This window comes from Oncorhynchus clarkii, chromosome 5 (assembly GCF_045791955.1).
Source record: "Oncorhynchus clarkii lewisi isolate Uvic-CL-2024 chromosome 5, UVic_Ocla_1.0, whole genome shotgun sequence".
Lineage (NCBI taxonomy): Eukaryota > Metazoa > Chordata > Actinopteri > Salmoniformes > Salmonidae > Oncorhynchus > Oncorhynchus clarkii.
The window spans coordinates 82,574,961-82,595,596 of NC_092151.1; the positions used below are offsets into that span (position 1 = coordinate 82,574,961).

The 20,636-nt window shown below is 42.3% G+C and overlaps 1 protein-coding gene across 1 annotated transcript; it reads right to left on the reverse strand.

Annotated features, from left to right (window-relative positions):
- Nucleotides 1-617: 617 nt before the first annotated feature.
- Nucleotides 618-14,899, reverse strand: LOC139409461 (N(G),N(G)-dimethylarginine dimethylaminohydrolase 1-like). The gene is made up of 2 exons (XM_071154637.1): nt 14,354-14,899; nt 618-1,004 (listed from the first exon to the last, which is right to left on the reverse strand). The coding sequence occupies exons 1-2, from the start codon at nt 14,645-14,647 to the stop codon at nt 930-932; spliced, it is 369 nt and encodes a 122-aa protein (XP_071010738.1). The 5' UTR covers nt 14,648-14,899; the 3' UTR covers nt 618-929.
- Between the last annotated feature and the right edge of the window lie 5,737 nt (nt 14,900-20,636).

Here is a 20,636-nt window from a genome sequence, read left to right on the forward strand (position 1 = left end):
TCCTCCAATAATCGGTATTGGCGTTGAAAAATTATAATCGGTCGACCTCTATTCTGTTTTTCTGAAATTCCTTTTCTTCATAACGTTTCTTTAGACCTGACTAAAATAAATAATGCATTTATTGTGATGGTGTAAATTAAATTGAGTTATTATAATTTTTTAAATGTAGACATTCCAAAGGCGCACATCAGTGGCTTGTTTGCAGCTTCTATGCTGCAAACAATGTTCATTAATGGTCAGGTCATGACAATGTCATGACCGCCACAGCCCTAGACCGTATGACCACTCTGACATGTTTGCCAAGGTATTCCATTACCACCAAACAAAATGTCATGACCGCCACAGCCGTATGACCACTCTGACATGTTTGCACAGTATCTGTGTCGACTGGAAATGACAATGAAAAATGAACACTGCTTTTGTGGTATTATGTAAAGGGTTGTTTATTCTATATGGATCTGTTACTACATATGAAAGTTATCAAAACACTTAGATTAGAAAAGGTACATTAATTCTGCAATTGCATTCTTCTCATATTACCTTGTGGGCTACTGACCTATTCAAAGGTAATTTGCTGTTATTTGACTGCTGTTGCTGTGATCAGGGCATACGTCTGAATGGGTTTTCCATGATTAAATAAAGACTAAATAAATAAAAGCTTCCTCCGGCATCTCACCTTATACTGTAGTTATTGAACTCAACCTGCAGGAGGTTTGTTTGTTGTGATTGAGCTGTTTCCAGCTGTGGGCAAGGTTCTGATAGATGGGTGTGTCCTGGTGGTGGCAAGGACACACCTAAGAAACACCAACATCAAACCACACCGCCAAGCCAACTCACGTTTGGCTTCTGTCATGGCCACCAGCATTTCTTGAGGAGCAAGCCAAAAAACAAGACCAAATCAGCGGGTGCAGTTCCTCTTCAACAGAAAATCACCTTCCGGTGTAAAATCCATGGAAATTAAAAACAAACTGTGTTTTAAGTGAGAAGTAGGCATTGGTCTGAAGCTGAAAAAGAAAGGAAATTCACATGAGCAATACAATGCCTACTCCACCCATACTCTACCCAGGTTTTCCAGCACAGCTTTGACCTACTACAGTAGCTATGTTGGTCTATTGTATTTCAAACAATGTGTATGCAGGTTGCTTAGGATTCAAACCTTCTCAAACAACTTACTTCATATTCTTCAGTGAAATAATGGACTTTACATTGTCTTGCTATTAAAATAATGTATACAGTGCCTTTGGAAAGTATTCAGACCCCTTGACTTTTTCCACACTTTGTTACGTTACAGCTTTATTCTAAAATGAATAAAGCATAAATAATCATCAGCAATCTACACACAATACTCCATATTGGCAATGTGAAAACAGATTTTTAGAAATTGTTGTAAATTTATTCAAAATAAAAATATACTTATTCACATAAGTATTCAGACCCTTTGCTATGAGACTCAAAATTGAGCTCAGGTGCATCCTGTTTCCATTGGAGTACACCTGTGGCAAATTCACTTGATTGGATATGATTTGGAAAGGCACACACCTCTATATAAGGTCCTATAGTTGACAGTGCATGTCAGAGTAAAAACCAAGCTATGAGGTCGAAGGAATTGTCCGTAGAGTTCCGAGACAGGGTTGTGTTGAGGCACAGATCTGGGGAAGGGTACCAAAAAAATTCTGCAGCATTGAAGGTCCCCAAGAACACAGTGGCCTCCATCATTCATAAATGGAAGAAGTTGGGAACCACCAAGACAATTTCTAGAGCTGCCCGCAAGGCCAAACTGAGCAATCGGGGGAGAAGGGCCTTGGTAAGGGAGGTGACCAAGGACACAATGGTCACTCTGACAGAGTTCCTCTGTAGAGATGGGAGAACCTTCTAGAAACACAACCATTTCTGCAGCACTCCACCAATCAGTTCTTTATGGTAGAGTGGCCAGATGGAAGCCACTCCTCAGTAAAAGGCACATGAGAGCCCGCTTTGAGTTTGCCAAAAGGCACCTACAGACTCTCAGACCATGAGAAACAAGGTTCTCTGGTCTGATGAAACCAAGATTGAACTCTTTGGCCTGAATGCCAAGCGTCACGTCTGGAGGAAACCTGGCACCATCCCTACGGTGAAACATGGTGGTGGCAGCATCATGCAGGGGCGATGTTTTTCAGTGACAGGGACTGGGAGACTAGTCAAGATTGAGGCAAAGAGGAACAGAGAAATGTACGGAGAGATCCTTGATGAAAACCTGCTCCAGAGCGCTCAGGACCTCAGACTGGGGCAAAGGTTCACCTTCCAAAAGGACAACAACCCTAAACACACAGCCAAGACAATGCAGGAGTGGCCTCGGGACAAGTCTCAATGTCCTTGAGTGGTCCAGTCAGAGCCCTGACTTGAACCTGATCGATCTCTGGAGAGACGTGAAAATAGCTGTTTTCAGCAACACTCCCCATCCAACATGACAGAGCTTGAGATGATCTTTCAGTTTCAGTTTATTTATTTATTTTTTGCAAAAATGTCTAAAAACCTATTTTTGCTTTGTCATTATGGGGTACTGTGAATTTGTTGATGAGGGAAAAAAACTATTTAAAACATTTTAGCATTTGGCCTCCCTTGATTAAAAAAAAGTATGAAATAATAGCCAATCAGCATTGAGCTAAACTGAGTGAGCTCAGCTGTGAATGCTCCTTGCGCACCAGAAAAAAAGTGTCAATGAAAGCCAGTTTGGATTTGGCTTCACACCAATCACATCACAATAGAAGCTAAACGTCATTGAAAGAAAAGTTGAATTGTTGAATCTTGTTGTGTCGTTGTCCTCCGGTGCCTAGCTAACTAGCTAAAATTGTCCCTTTCCTAAATTAGCCATGGATGGAGATAGGGATTTTGACTTACTTTTTTACATACATTCTCCATATTGGCCAATCATTATAACGGCGATTCTGATCCAACCATAAATTCATACAGATGTTGCTCTCCGGTTTTGTAACAAATTTATTCTGCCACTATATCAAAGGCATATGAACTAACAAGTTATAGAGAAAACAATGCAATTATCACATACAGTAGGTTGTAATATGGCTTCTTTTTTTCCCCCCTGGCTTCTCTCTGTCCCTCTCTCCCTCTCCCCTCGCACACCCCCGGTGACAGTTGACCATGACCTGGTTGCCCTAGGGCTGAGAGGGATTTCTGTTCGCAAGTGTCCCGCAGCTGTCTACCAGCCCGGGGAGGGGGGAGCTGGGGGGCGAGAGAAGGGCAGAGTGCATCTATGATCAGGGGTGGTGGTGGAGAGAGATTGGTCTGTTCACATGCACGCTTTACACAACCCTGACAGACACACGGCACGCAGAAGGGCCCTGTGTTGTATGTCTGTCTTAAAAAAAGACAGTAGGAAGGGTAAGGGAGGGAGAGTGAGTGTAAGAGAGAAAGAGGACCGAGGGAGATGACAGATATGAGATAGCAAGACAATGTGGCAGAGAAAGACAAATACAAACAGACCTTCTCCAACCTCAACCAGTGTAGACCCCAGCAGGTTAAACGGGTAGTATTAGGAATGTGTCAGTCAGTTGGGGAAACCAAGACAACTTGACCCTGCCTGTCCCATATCTATTGTAGTTGATGGGTTCAAGACACTCCCCCTCACTAGCTCTGTGATGGTCATGGATGACAGTAATTGGCCAACCAAATAACCTCAGTCACCGTAATAACCGCTTTTAAGGTGCACATTTCACCTCTCCTCAGCTTCTGACTGCATGTGCTGCCATAGAAATAGAATGAATAGAACGGGGTTCCCCATTTAAGTCAATGATGGCATAATACAACACTTTGATTGTTTCAGCAAGGAGCTACAAAGTTTTATCACATTTTTAAGAGTTTATGTTACCGCAAAAACAAACTCAACCGCACGAATGCTCGGACGTCTCATTTTCAGTCAGCTGTTTGTCACCTCCCCCCAAAAACAAAATGTTTTTCCTGATGGTCTTCATCAATAACCGTCAGTTACATGGTTATATGGTATTGTGCCAGCCCTACCCCATCCCCTCCTGTCCCACCTCCTTCAGACACGGTTGTCAAGGCCCCCAGAAGAAAACCAGGTCGATTCCGTACAGGATGTCTTATAAAAGTAGAGAGCGGCGGGAAATCTGTATCTGCAGCCTGTCTTGTCAAAACAGGGCCTCTGTGCAGGCTGGAGCTGGGGCTGAACGCTGGGGCTGAACGCTGGGGCTGAACGCTGGGGCTGAACGCTGGGGCTGGCTCGGGTAAATGGTGCTGTGAGGGATGACCGAGGAAGAAAGCAGGATAAGGTGGGGATAAATAAACTATAAAAAGCTCCTGAGCCTAAATATTAGGTCTGGAGAAGTGGGCTTAGATATTGTGTCTGTGGAGAAGAGGCAGACTTCCTCTGTCCATCCTCTTCCTGAAGTTCAACCTCAGTGGTATTATGGCTGTGTTATGACTGAGGTTGTTGTGGTCTATTCAGTTGAATATTAAACGGGTACTAACCTGCTATTAAAAGGTCACTGTCTGGCTCTGGCTACAGGTGTGTCTATTCATGAACTAGGTGAATATGAAAAGAACTGGCACAGAACTATCACAAAGCTTTATAAACAGCTATATAAGCATATATAAGGGGCGGTAGGTAGCCAAGTGGTTAGAGTGTTGGGCCAGTAACAAAGGTTGGTGGATCAAATCCCCGAACTGGCAAGGTCAAAATCTGTCGTTCTGCCCCTGAACAGGCAGTTAACCCACTGTCCCTAGGCTGTCATTGTAAATAAGAATGTGTTCTTAAGTGACTTGCCTAGTTAAATTTAAAAAATATAAACACCTATATAAACAGCTATATAAACAACCCTATGTCACATCCCCCAATATGTTACAAATCACAGGATATAAACCCATCATAAGAACTATCCCATGAATCTTATCAGAGTGAGTAATCACATGGTTAGCCTTATTAAGTTATATGTTATGAGCTGTATTCAATACAAACTATCTAGACAATCGAGAGCATCCTGGCGGGCTGTATCACCGCCTGGTATGGCAACTGCACCGCCCTCAACCGTAAGGCTCTCCAGAGGGTAGTGAGGTCTGCACAACGCATCACCGGGGGCAAACTACCTGCCCTCCAGGACACCTACACCACCCGATGTCACAGGAAGGCCATAAAGATCATCAAGGACATCAACCACCCGAGCCACTGCCTGTTCACCCCGCTATCATCCAGAAGGCGAGGTCAGTACAGGTGCATCAAAGCTGGGACCGAGAGACTGAAAAACAGCTTCTATCTCAAGGCCATCAGACTGTTAAACAGCCACCACTAACACTGAGTGGCTGCTGCCAACACACTGACACTGACTCAACTCCAGCCACTTTAATAATGGGAATTGATGGGAAATGTAAATATATCACTAGCACTTTAAACAATGCTACTTTATATAATGTTACTTACCCTACATTATTCATCTCATATGCATACGTATATACTGTACTCTATATCATCGACTGCATCCTTATGTAATACATGTATCACTAGCCACTTTAAACTATGCCACTTTGTTTACATACTCATCTCATTTGTACATACTGTACTCGATACCATCTACTGTATCTTGCCTATGCTGCTCTGTACCATCACTCATTCATATATCCTTATGTACATATTCTTTATCCCCTTACACTGTGTACAAGACAGTAGTTTTGGAATTGTTAGTTAGATTACTTGTTATTACTGCATTGTCGGAACTAGAAGCACAAGCATTTCGATACACTCGCATTAACATCTGCTAACCATGTGTATGTGACAAATTAAATTTGATTTGATTTGACACTGTTGCCCTAGAGCACACAAAAAACTATACATACCTTGGCCTAAACATCAGCGCCACAGGTAACTTCCACAAAGCTGTGAACGATCTGAGAGACAAGGCAAGAAGGGCATTCTATGCTATCAAAAGGAACATAAATGTCAACATACCAATTAGGATTTGACTAAAAAATACTTGAATCAGTCATAGAGCCCATTGCCCTTTATGGTTGTGAGGTCTGGGGTCCGCTCACCAACCAAGACTTCACAAAATGGGACAAACACCAAATTGAGACTCTGCACACAGAATTCTGCAAAAATATCCTCTGTGTACAACGTAGAACACCAAATAATGCATGCAGAGCAGAATTAAGCCGATACCCACTAATTATCAAAATCCAGAAAAGAGCCGTTAAATTCTATAACCACCTAAAAGGAAGCGATTCCCAAACCTTCCATAACAAAGCCATCACCTACAGAGAGATGAACCTGGAGAAAAGTCCCCTAAGCAAGCCGGTCCTGGGGCTCTGTACACAAACACACCCTACAGAGCCCCAGGACAGCAGCACAATTAGACCCAACCAAATCATGAGAAAACAAATAGATAATTACTTGACACATTGGAAAGAATTAACAAAAAAAACAGAGCAAACTGGAATGCTATTTGGCCCTAAACAGAGAGTACACAGCGGCAGAATACCTGACCACTGTGACTGATCCAAAATTAAGGAAAGCTTTGACTATGTACAGACTCAGTGAGCATAGCCTTGCTATTGAGAAAGGCCGTCGTAGGCAGACATGGCTCTCAAGAGAAGACAGGCTATGTGCTCACTGCCCACAAAATGAGGTGGAAACTGAGCTGCACTTCCTAACCTCCTGCCCAATGTATGACCGACCATATTAGAGAGACATATTTCCCTCAGATTACACAGATCCACAAAGAATTTGAAAACAAATCCAATTTTTATAAACTCCCATATCTACTGGGTGAAATTCCACAGTGTGCCATCACAGCAGCAAGATTTGTGACCTGTTGCCACGAGAAAAGGGCAACACCATTGTAAATACAACCCATATTTATGCTTATTTATTTTATCTTGTGTACTTTAACCATTTGTACATTGTTAAAACACTGTATAGATATATAATATGACATTTGTTAATGTCTTTATTGTTTTGAAACTTCTGTATGTGTAATGTTTACTGTTAATTTGTATTGTTTATTTCACTTTTGTATATTATCTACCTCACTTGCTTTGGCAATGTTAACACGTTTCCCATGCCAATAAAGCCCCTTGAATTGAATTGAATTGAGGGGAGAGAGAGCGAGATCTAGAGAGAGAGAGGAGAGAGAGCGATCTAGAGAGAAAGAGAGAGGAGAGAGAGCGAGATCTAGAGAGAGAGAGGAGAGAGAGCGATCATGAGAGAAAGAGAGAGGAGAGAGAGCGAGAGCGAGATCTAGAGAGAGAGAGAGAGAGGAGAGCGAGAGAGAGATAGAGAGAGCGAGAGATCTAGAGAGAGCAGAGAGAGAGAGAATAGGAGAAAGAGAGAGAACGAAAGAACAAATGATATAGTCAGCTACGAGTACAATAACACTCAACCCAAACAACTCTGCTCTGCCTAAACTATCCCAGGTTTGGATAATTGAGCCTCAGTGATCTTTGTTCTTCTTTCTTCTCATAAGCTGAGTTAATAAGCTCAGTAAAACAGGAAATTGAGAAGTTCTGAGTGTTACTAGATAAGAGCTTCTCTGAATGATATTCTGCCAACAGCTGCATCACACACTATTAATTTATTAATATTTTTGGCATGGCCTATTATAGTGATAAGGGATTGGAATTTGATTAAGAGTAGATCAGTTTTACTGATAGCTAATGTCTGCTCTCTCTGGCAATTGTTGCCTCCCTGACCTTCAACTGTCACTTCAGTTTTTGTACTAATATGTATAATTAATATGTCAGAGTCAATAAGAGCCAAGGAAGACATCTCCTTTGACGAGGCCATTGACGTCAACATGGAAGGTTTCAACTACACACACAAACATACAGTGCCTTGCGAAAGTATTCAGCCCCCTTGAACTTTGCGACCTTTTGCCACATTTCAGGCTTCAAACATAAAGATATAAAACTGTATTTTTTTTGTGAAGAATCAACAACAAGTGGGACACAATCATGAAGTGGAACGACATTTATTGGATATTTCAAACTTTTTTAACAAATCAAAAACTGAAAAATTGGGCGTGCAAAATTATTCAGCCCCTTTACTTTCAGTGCAGCAAACTCTCTCCAGAAGTTCAGTGAGGATCTCTGAATGATCCAATGTTGACCTAAATGACTAATGATGATGAATACAATCCACCTGTGTGTAATCAAGTCTCCGTATAAATGCACCTGCACTGTGTAGTCTCAGAGGTCTGTTAAAAGCGCAGAGAGCATCATGAAGAACAAGGAACACACCAGGCAGGTCCGAGATACTGTTGTGAAGAAGTTTAAAGCAGGATTTGGATACAAAAAGATTTCCCAAGCTTTAAACATCCCAAGGAGCACTGTGCAAGCGATAATATTGAAATGGAAGGAGTATCAGACCACTGCAAATCTACCAAGAGATGGCCGTCCCTCTAAACTTTCAGTTCATACAAGGAGAAGAATGATCAGAGATGCAGCCAAGAGGCCCATGATCACTCTGGATGAACTGCAGAGATCTACAGCTGAGGTGGGAGACTCTGTCCATAGGACAACAATCAAACAATATGTTGCACAAATCTGGCCTTTATGGAAGAGTGGCAAGAAGAAAGCTATTTCTTAAAGATATCCATAAAAAGTGTTGTTTAAAGTTTGCCACAAGCCACCTGGGAGACACACCAAACATGTGGAAGAAGGTGCTCTGGTCAGATGAAACCAAAATTGAACTTTTTGGCAACAATGCAAAACGTTATGTTTGGCGTAAAAGCAACACAGCTGAACACACCATCCCCACTGTCAAACATGGTGGTGGCAGCATCATGGTTTGGGCCTGCTTTTCTTCAGCAGGGACAGGGAAGATGGTTAAAATTGATGGGAAGATGGATGGAGCCAAATACAGGACCATTCTGGAAGAAAACCTGATGGAGTCTGCAAAAGACCTGAGACTGGGACGGAGATTTGTCTTCCAAAAAGACAATGATCCAAAACATAAAGCAAAATCTACAATGGAATGGTTCAAAAATAAACATATCCAGGTGTTAGAATGGCCAAGTCAAAGTCCAGACCTGAATCCAATCGAGAATCTGTGGAAAGAACTGAAAACTGCTGTTCACAAATGCTCTCCATCCAACCTCACTGAGCTTGAGCTGTTTTGCAAGGAGGAATGGGAAAAAAATTCAGTCTCTCGATGTGCAAAACTGATAGAGACATACCCTAAGCGACTTACAGCTGTAATCGCAGCAAAATGTGGCGCTACAAAGTATTAACTTAAGGGGGCTGAATAATTTTGCACGCCCAATTTTTAAGTTTTTGATTTGTTAAAAAAGTTTGAAGTATGCAATAAATGTTGTTCCACTTCATGATTGTGTCCCACTTGTTGTTGATTCTTCACAAAAAAATACAGTTTTATATCTTTATGTTTGAAGCCTGAAATGTGGCAAAAGGTCGCAAAGTTCAAGGGGGCCGAATACTTTCGCAAGGCACTGTATACAATCACACACGACAAGCATTCTTGCTCGGTTCCACACACACACACGTACGCATGCATGCACACTCACACTATTCCTTGAGGTCTGAAAGCCACATGAGTAATACAATCCTAATGCACTCATAACTGAGAGTATCCATCAATATCGATCGATAAGGCAATGTTGCTGCTGCTGTCAGAGCTAATGGTTCAGATAGGACTTCTTAATTAGACTGGGTTGGACAGGACTTCTTAATTAGACTGGGTTGGACAGGACTTCTTAATTAGGCTGGGTTGGACAGGACTTCTTAATTAGACTGGGTTGGACAGGACTTCTTAATTAGGCTGGGTTGGACAGGACTTCTTAATTAGGCTGGGTTGGACAGGACTTCTTAATTAGGCTGGGTTGGACAGGACTTCTTAATTAGGCTGGGTTGGACAGGACTTCTTAATTAGACTGGGTTGGACAGGACTTCTTAATTAGGCTGGGTTGGACAGGACTGCTTAATTAGGCTGGGTTGGACAGGACTTCTTAATTAGGCTGGGTTGGACAGGACTTCTTAATTAGGCTGGGTTGGACAGGGCCCAGCCATGCAGACACTTCATATCATTGATATGAAATCTATTGCAGAGGCCTTGAGCTGTGCACTTTTTCTACTCCATCCGATTCAAGGTGAGTTCTTGTGAGGAGATTACAGTACGTTCACAGTGACAACTTCTGGCGTGTTTTAATGAATGAGTTTAAAAACAGTAAAAACGCAGTCTAACTTTACTTAGATGTTAATAAAAGGCTAAGCTCTTCAGACATCATCATAGTAATCATAACAAACTTTACTTATGAAACAGGCTTTAAAAGGGAATCGCTGTCACGCTTGTGATATTTTGTTTCTGTTGCTGAGAACACATGGAACACAGAACAAGGGAAACCCTTTGTTAGAGGGGACTACATTAAACCAACACAACCCTTGGCCTGTCACACACACACATCAGCTGTTTTACCCACAGACAGGCACACAAGGACACACAACCCTGTGAGAGAAGAGTCAGTGGGAATCCATATCAAATGCAACTCCCATTGCGTAACCAACAGCCAAAACCAACTGAAGGGTAAACTCCACAGTTATGCAAGCGCAACAGATGAGATAGTGTGATAATTGTTGCATTGGGAGAGGAAACTTTGCCTGCAGCAGACCTTTACATGCTGGGACAAATGTGTCAAACACTTTCACAATGTTTGAGCTGCACTTGATGTAGTTCGCCCAGATGCCAGTACAATTAAACTATTGTAATAGCCCAAAAAGTGCAAACTCCAAGCTAAATCAAGCACATCTCAATAATCAGATTTGATTTCTATGCATTTGACCCAGGCCTGGTATTGGGTGACTTAATGTACCACCTGAATGTCCCGTGGTTTGTTCCAAATGATAAATGTTGAGTGAACCCACCCAGTTCATAACTAACCAGAATTAACAGCTAGGAACCAAAGGTCAATGTCTGTTATCAGAAATCCTGAACTCTGCCAAACAAACACCTTATATTCCTTTTGGACTTCTTTATATACTAAAGGCAGGTGTGAAAGTAAGCCAATACAGTCCAGCAAAATAAATAGTGGGGGTACGCCGTACCCGTAAATCACAATAATTAACACAAAATGCCAAGGAAACTACAGCATAGACGATTACGCCATTATCTAACATTACTGCATGTCAGCTGCATGAAAAATGTGTGGTACACGCTCTTAAATGTTCTTACAGTGGAGATGAGTGGCTGACACCGAGACACTGTGGAGAGCAATGGATGCACCAATTCAGGCTACCAGTGTAGGCCTAATGAAAATAGCAGAATGTCATTACAGTACACATTTAGGTGTTTTGTAACAGATGAGCAATGATTGGATACTGAAATTATTTTGAGTGGACAAAAGCCTACAGGAGGGCTTTTTTGAAGTGATTGTTTTACAAACAGATTTAAACATGACTGGTTGTGTTTACGTTACATTAAAAGGTAATACATGTTAAAAGTTATATGACACATGTACTAGGACTCCCAGGCCCACAGAAATCCTATGAAATGAATAGAGATTCTATAAGTAATTCTATGATTACACCGAGGCTATAAAGAAAGTGTTTGCATGCATCACCTTGCACACACAGGGAGAACGTAGCGGTAAGAAATGAAATCTACCTTCACACCTGAATAAAGGTACTGGAGTAGATTCCATTTGGATTATTAATCTCACATTGACTACCGTAATGGGTTTTATATACCAATTTTACAATGAAATGATATTAGTTGAAGAAGCCTCTGGACTTCACAAGGATAAACCAGATCATACATTCTGCCACCGGTTTAATCTTGGTAAAGCTCATCTAAACCTCTGAAGTGAAGAGCATACAGTAGAAATAGCTTCCACCATTGGGTTACATGAGACCAGGATTTATTATCGTATGATCTTTCTGGACTGAACTGGAGGAACCCTTTGGGCGTAGTCCTCATCAGTCTGTTAGTAAAACAAATGTTAAGTTCTCTTCTTAGGTCTTTTAAGGATTGCTTACGCAACAAGCAGTCAGTTTATCTCTCTATCTCGACAGTGCCTCTCATCAGAGCACTAATCTATCACACATTTTAGGGCAAATCCCTATTACTGATGAAACTGGTAGAAACCGGAAATCTATAGGAAGTCAAGTACATCTAACCAGTATATGTGGCAGTCACAAATGACTAGCTGAGAGAGCTAGGCTCTGGGATACAGAGAAGGATCAGAAGACTGCCGTTTCTTCCCCATCGCCCAGCCAATAAAGCTTGGTTAAACCAGTGAATGCTGCGCCCATGGTGTCACACACACACACACACCTATAGGCTATTATATATGAGCTCCTTACTGATGCTGCTGGTGGACTCATTTACCTCTGGGATTCTGAGATCAGAAGACAGAGGCTGGGCCAATTAGAGAGAAAACAGGCTGTTTGTTTGGTATTAGAAAGACAGGAAGAGAATCCACATTAAAGACTGTAGAGGCATGTTAAATAACCCTGAGGTCTAAACAGTAAATGTGTGGCGTGAAAGCGATTGATTCTTCTAACCCAGGTTAGAGGGAATGGCATTTGAAGTGTAACTATACCCTTCTTATGAATGTAACTGTAATCCATCCAGTCTTATTGGTACAACCTTTTATTGTGAGAGGCATTGGACAGCTTTTAAACACGTGTATCCAACCCGGGTTGTCCGTGGAGACTAAAAAGCATATTACTGTAGCTCACAGAACTAAACGCTGGGCTCTGGGAGCTAACACCAGTCTTCAGGTCTATTAACGCAGGGATAGTTCACTCATCCACCTCTGCTAGACTTCACAACCTTCACAACCTCTGTAACCCCCAGCAGCTGTTTGATTCAAGTCACGGCACCAATGTGACCAACCATATATCGATAATACTTAGACTTAGGGGATTACGACTCTTTATGGCATGGTCATAAAGACTTCATGAATGCTAAATGTCACATTATCACAAATCTCTAAGCAAACAATACATTTTCCATTGGATGCAGCAATACACCTTGTAAAAAATGTTTTACCTTTATTTAACTAGGCAAGTCAGTTAAGAACAAATTCTTATTTACAATGACGGCCTACACCGGCCAAACCCAGACGAGGCTGGGCCAATTGTGTGCCACCCTATGGGACTCCCAATCACAGCCGGTTGTGATACAGCCTGGGTTCAAACCAGAGTGTCTGTAGTGACACCTCTTGCACTGAGATACAGTGCCTTAGACCGCTGTGCCACTCGGGAGCCCTACATTACATGGAGACACTAGTCAGATCCAAAATAGTCCTGCTGACCAAACCTTTGACCAATACATGTCCTGTATGTGGAGAGCCATCATGATTACCAGGAGGTTTACAGATCTCCAACTGGTGTGGACTGGGCCCATTAGCAGCCCCAGAGCCCAGCAGAGGTGACTGATGCAATACGACATGGGCTTTCACTGAGCCCGTCCGACCGTCAAACACGCTGTCACCACACAGACAACATGGAACCACACAGTCAGTCTGCAGCCCACGGTGCCCATAAATACTGTGAATATGTTAAGTCTGTTTATATTCAGTCTTCTTTATTAGGGTACACAATTAAGTAAACAGGCAGTAAACCCCCCCTGTCCATAGCCTGCTGTTTGTACATGCATAACTTATTGGTTGTAAGGGTATGTAGTTTATAATGTGGACATACTCATACGGCATATGGGGAAAAGATGATGAGGAAATTATGGGGAAGAGATTGGATTGACATGCATTGCACTAATCTGCGCCAATAGTTCTCTGCCTGGGAATTATGACTGTTTCAATGAATGCATCTTTTTTCACTGGTCAGATGATGACATCCACATGCCTCCTCATTACTGAATGTGCTCTAGTACTGTTCGCAAACAGGAAATCACAGACTACAACCCAATATCTGTTGACAGCTCACATCTGACTAGACAGCTGTCAGTATTACCCATATCAAAGGTTTTGGTAGAAAACAGTTTTTATAAAGAATCGCATTTTCCATCACACATCATGTAGCTAGAGAACTATGCTCATAATGTACTCTATTGTTATAACAGACAAAGGTCGTACTTCTGCCAGGAATCAGGACATAAATTAAAACTTAAGTTGGACAGTGGTCCTTGCGTGACCATATCTGGTCGTCTTTCCAGGGCGTTTCCATTCTGATGATGGCTAATCACATATCCCTTCCTTTGTATAGGCTACCGTTACATCGTAGCCATACGACCTCGATATGGCGCTCTGACAGTGATACATATTCCATGCATCATGAACCAAAGATGACAACAGTAGACTATAGATTTATAGATCCATACTCGAAATAAGCACATGGTCAACAGTCATGTTTTTCTAAAATAAATAGATACTATATTTACCTCTTTCCTTCTGCTCTCTGCCCCGGGTCTGGTGATCAGAGCCGTGTCACCGCAAACCACGGCAGCATCCTCCACGAACACACAGTCCGGGAGAGACTCGTCGGCGGGGAGTTCAATCACCTCCAGCCCGAGTTTCTGCTTCAGAACCCCGACGTATACCTCATGTTCTCTCTGAGCTTTCTCCAGGTCCACGTCCGAAACGTTCATCCTCAGTGCCTCTTTAGCAAGGGAAGAGGGGATAGCTCGAACAACGGCGTGAGTGAAGTTACCAAAATCTGCCATCACACCAGCCATGTTCCGTTGATTGTTGTTATCCACAAATTGCTCTCGAACAGTAGGCTATTCTAAATATATGAGAGCGAATGTTGTGGGTGTCTCTCTGTTGATTTAGCTTTGTTCGTTTTTTATTATTTTGGTTCTTTTTTTATTTACTAAACTGACAGCTCAACTCAAACAGGCAACAAACAAGAGACAACGGTTTGATGACGTGCATTAACGTACAATCACGTGAACGAATGTAACCGCTAGTATCGTTTCCCGGTGAAGCCACAGCTCAGCCCGACATGTGACAGACAATGTGGCTCGTAAACAGCACAATCAGATTGAGACGCTCTGGCTGGCGCTCAGTTACTTTGTAACAACTTTCTATTACTTTGTAACATGTTCTATCATCGACGAACAAATGGGTTACAAACTCACCACAATGTCTTTACATAAAAGAATGTCAGTTAAGGCTAGTGCATAATCATTAATCAAACCGTTATTAAAATGTAGGCTACAGCCACGTGAGTGTTTCACAGTCTTTTCATTCAAAGAGCAAATCTTTATTAATGTGTACATTTCATAACCATATTTTGCAAAAGTTGATTTAAAGATCATGGTCACTGTCATCTCTGGCGTATTATTGCAATAGGCCTGCCTACCTGCCAGTTTAGCAAGTGCCAATGCCAAAGCAAAACAAAATACAATTTTCTGTGATTTTTTCATGTAAGATACATTTATATGGGTGTTATGAAACCATTGAGCTCTCAACCATTGACAGCAATTTCCTGACAATAACCCCTCCTCCCCCATCAGTCAGACATCAGAGATTCCCAAAGATTGGAAAGCAGCTGCGGTCATCTCTTTGAAGAGGGGGAGACTCTTGACCCAAACTGCTACAGACCTATATCTGCCTTTCTAAGGTCTTCGAAAGCCAAGTCAACAAACAGATTACCGACAATTTCGAATCTCACCATACCTTCTCTGCTATGCAATCTGGTTTCAGAGCTGGTCATGGGTGCACCTCAGCCACGCTCAAGGTCCTAAACGATATCTTAACCGCCATCGATAAGAAACATTACTGTGCAGCCGTATTCATTGATCTGGCCAAGGCTTTCGACTCTGTCAATCACCACATCCCCATCGGCAGACTCGACAGCCTTGGTTTCTCAAATGATTGCCTCGCCTGGTTCACCAACTACTTCTCTGATAGAGTTCAGTGTGTCAAATCGGAGGGTCTGCTGTCCGGACCTCTGGCAGTCTCTATGGGGGTGCCACAGGGTTAAATTCTTGGACCGACTCTCTTCTCGGTATACATCAATGATGTCGCTCTTGCTGCTGGTGAGTCTCTGATCCACCTCTACGCAGACGACACCATTCTGTATACTTCTGGCCCTTCTTTGGACACTGTGTTAACAACCCTTCAGGCAAGCTTCAATGCCATACAACTCTCCTTCCGTGGCCTCCAATTGCTCTTAAATACAAGTAAAACTAAATGCATGCTCTTCAACCGATCGCTGCCTGCACCTGCCCGCCCGTCCAACATCACTACTCTGGACGGCTCTGACTTAGAATATGTGGACAACTACAAATACCTAGGTGTCTGGTTAGACTGTAAACTCTCCTTCCAGACCCACATCAAACATCTCCAATCAAAAGTTAAATCTAGAATTGGCTTCCTATTTTGCAACAAAGCATCCTTCACTCATGCTGCCAAACATACCCTTGTAAAACTGACCATCCTACCAATCCTCGACTTCGGCGATGTCATTTACAAAATAGCCTCCAATACCCTACTCAACAAATTGGATGCAGTCTATCACAGTGCAATCTGTTTTGTCACCAAAGCCCCATATACTACCCACCATTGCGACCTGTACGCTCTCGTTGGCTGGCCCTCGCTTCATACTCGTCGCCAAACCCACTGTCATCCATGTCATCTACAAGACCCTGCTAGGTAAAGTCCCCCCTTATCTCAGCTCGCTGGTCACCATAGCATCACCCACCTGTAGCATGCGCTCCAGCAGGTATATCTCTCTGGTCACCCCCAAAACCAATTCTTTCTTTGGCCGCCTCTCCTTCCAGTTCTCTGCTGCCAATGACTGGAACGATCTACAAAAATCTCTGAAACTGGAAACACCTGGTTACCTGGTTAGCCTACCTGGTTAAATAAAGGTTTAAAAAAAAATCCCTGCTAAGAACAAAGCGCTTCTTTGACAAGCTATTCCAAGCCATGGTGCATTTCCACTACGGATTTACGCCAGTGGTTTACCCAAAAGGCTCAGACTCAATGGGCCATGGCCTCAGTGAACCTGCTCTGACTTGGAGTACTTTTCAGCTGTTAAGACATGGTTTAACACTTTCCACCATTAACACCTTCTCACAAAGAACTGTCTTGATGATGCAGAGGTTGTTGATTCTGCTCTTCACAAGTCCTCAGTGTCAGCCCCAGCTATACAGAAACAAAGTTACCAAAAAATAAAGCTAGAGCTTACATTACCATAATCACTTGTGACACACTGGTGCTGCACTGGAAAAAACACATCACTTTCCTATACAGTTACCTAATGGGGTTGAGTACAGCATCCCCCAGCATATCATCACAGTGTACGGCAATAATGGAACTACATATATTCACAGTGAACAAAACACATTTTTCTGAATGAATGGAATAACAGATTTCACATCCAAACTGAAATATGGACAAAGCACATATTTATGTTATATTGGTCGTCTTAATATAACAGTTGAAATCGGAAGTTTACACACACCTTAGCCAAATACATTTAAACTCAGTTTTTCACAATTCCTAACATTTAATCCTAGTAAAAAGTCTCTTTCTTAGGTCAGTTAGGATCACCACGTTATTTTAAGAATGTGAAATGTCAGAATAATAGTAGAGAGAATTATTTATTTCAGATTTTATTTTTTTCATCACATTCCCAGTTGGGTCATGAGTTTACATACAGTATTTGGTAGCATTGCCTTTCAATTGTTAAACTTGGGTCAAACGTTTTGGGTAGCCTTCCACAATCTTTCCACAATAAGTGGGGTGAATTTTGGCCCATTCCTCCTGACAGAGCTGTTGTAACTGAGTCAGGTTTGTAGGCCTCTTTGCTAGCACATGCTTTTTCAGTTCTGCCCACACATTTTCTATAGGATTGAGGTCAGGGCTTTGTGATGGCCACTCCAATACCTTGATTTTGTTGTCCTTAGCCATTTAGCCACAACTTTGGAAGTATGCTTGGGGTCATTGTCCATTTGGAAGACACATTTGCGACCTGCGACCATGCTTTAACTTCCTGACTGATGTCTTGAGATGTTGCTTCAATATATCCACATAATTTTCCATCCTCATGATGCCTTCAATTTTGTGAAGTGCACCAGTCCCTCCTGCAGCAAATCACCTCCACAACATGATGCTGCCACCCGGTGCTTCACGGTTGGGATGGTGTTCTTCGGCTTGCAAGCCTCCCCCTTTTTCCTCCAAACATAACAATGGTCATTATGGCCCAACAGTTTTATTTTTTTCATCAGACCAGAGGACATTTCTCCAAAAAGTTTGAGATTTGTCCCCATGTGCAGTTGCAAACCGTAGTCTGGCTTTTTTATGGCGGTTTTGGAGCAGTGGCTTCTTCCTTGCTGGGCGGCCTTTCAGGTTATGTCGATATAGGACTCGTTTTACCGTGGATATAAATACTTTTGTACCTGTTTCCTCTAGCATCTTCACAAGGTCCTTTGCTGTTGTTCTGGGATTGATTTGCGCTTTTCGCACCAAATTATGTTCATCTCTAGGAGACAGAACGCATCTCCTTCCTGAGCGGTATGACAGCTGCGTGGTCCCATGGTGTTTATACTTTTGCACTATTGTTTGTACAGATGAATGTGGTACCTTCAGGCGTTTGGAAATTGCTCCCAAGGATGAACTAGACTTGTGGAGGTCTACAATTGTCTTTCTGAGGTCCTGGCTGATTTCCTTTGATTTTCCCATGATGTCAAGCAAAGAGGCACTGAGTTTGAAGGTAGGCCTTGAAATAAAGTGGGGCAAAAAAGTATTTAGTCAGCCACCAATTGTGCAAGTTCTCCCACTTAAAAAGATGAGAGAGGCCTGTAATTTTCATCATAGGTACACTTCAACTATGACAGACAAAATGAGAAAAAAAAATCCAGAAAATCACATTGTAGGATTTTTTATGAATTTATTTGCAAATTATGGTGAAAAATTAGTATTTGGTCACCTACAAACAAGCAAGATTTCTGGCTCTCACAGACCTGTAACAACTTCTTTAAGAGGCTCCTCTGTCCTCCACTCGTTACCTGTATTAAAAGACACCTGTCCACAACCTCAAACAGTCACACTCCAAACGCCACTATGGCCCAGACCAAAGAGCTGTCAAAGGACACCAGAAACAAAAGTGTAGACCTGCACCAGGCTGGGAAGACTGAATCTGCAATAGGTAAGCAGCTTGGTTTGAAGAAATCAACTGTGGGAGCAATTATTAGGAAATGGAAGACATACAAGACCACTGATAATCTCCCTCGATCTGGGGCTCCACACAAAATCTCACCCCGTGTGGTAAAAATTATCACAAGAACGGTGAGCAAAAATCCCAGAACCACACAGGGGGACCTAGTGAATGACCTGCAGAGAGTTGGGACCAAAGTAACAAAGCCTCCCATCAGTAACACACTACGCCACCAGGGACTCAAATCTTGCAGTGCCAGACGTGTCCCCCTGCTTAAGCCAGTACATGTCCAGGCCCGTCTGAAGTTTGCTAGAGAGCATTTGGATGATTGGGAAAATGTCATATCGTCAGATGAAACCAAAATATAACTTTTTGGTAAAAACTCAACTCGTCGTGTTTGGAGGACAAAGAATGCTGAGTTGCATCCAAAGAACACCTGAAGCATGGGGGTGGAAACATCAAGCTTTGGGGCTGTTTTTCTGCAAAGGGACCAGGACGACTGATCCGTGTAAAGGAAAGAATGAATGGGGCCATGTATCGTGAGATTTTGACTGAAAACCTCCTTCCATCAGCAAGGGCATTGAAGATGAAACGTGGCTGGGTCTTTCAGCATGACAATGATCTCAAACACACCTGCCGGGCAACGAAGGAGTGGCTTCGTAAGAAGCATTTCAAGGTCCTGGAGTGGCCTAGCCAGTCTCCAGATCTCAACCCCATAGAAAATCTTTGGAGGGAGTTGAAAGTCCGTGTTGCCCAGCAACAGCCCCAAAACATCACTGCTCTAGAAGAGATCTGCATACAGGAATGGGCCAAAATACCAGCAACAGTGTGTGAAAACCTCGTGAAGACTTGCAGAAAACGTTTGACCTCTGTCATTGCCAACAAAGGGTATATAACAAAGTATTGAGATAAACTTTTGTTATTGACCAAATACTTATTTTCCACCATAATTTGCAAATAAATTCATTAAAACTCTTACAATGTGATTTTCTGGATTTTTTTTCTCATTTTGTCTGTCATAGTTGAAGTGTACCTATGATGAAAATTACAGGCCTCATCTTTTTAATTGGGAGAACTTGCACAATTGGTGGCTGACTAAATACTTTTTTGCCCCACTGTACATCCACAGGTACACCCCCAATTGACTCAAATTATGTCAATTAGCCTATCAGAAGCTTCTAAAGCTGTGACATAATTTTCTGGAATTTTCCAAGCTGTTTAAAGGCACAGTCAACATAGTATATGTAAACTTCTGACCCACTGGAATTGTGAAACAGTGAATTATAAGTGAAATAATATGTCTGTAAACAATAGTTGGAAAAATTACTTGTGTCATGCACACAGTAGTTGTCCTAACCAACTTGTCAAAACTATAGTTTGTTCACAAGAAATTTGTGGGAGTGGTTGATTTTTTTTCACAGATTTTTTCGCTGATTTTTTAAAGACAGGAGCACACAACAAACATCCGTTACGATTGTAGGTAAAACAGGCTCAGGAATAGAAACATTACCATGGAACAAGAGCTAACTAGTGACTAAGCTGAGAGAGTGTACATA

What these genes read in the sequence shown, in the direction of transcription:
- LOC139409461 (XM_071154637.1), bottom strand. Translation starts at nt 14,647, where the DNA reads ATGGCTGGTGTGATGGCAGATTTTGGTAACTTCACTCACGCCGTTGTT. An exon ending in CAGAGAGCAGAAGGAAAGAG is followed by an intron (nt 1,005 to 14,353) that starts GTAAATATAGTA and finishes TTTCTTTTTCAG; the next exon opens with CTTCAGACCAATGCCTACTT.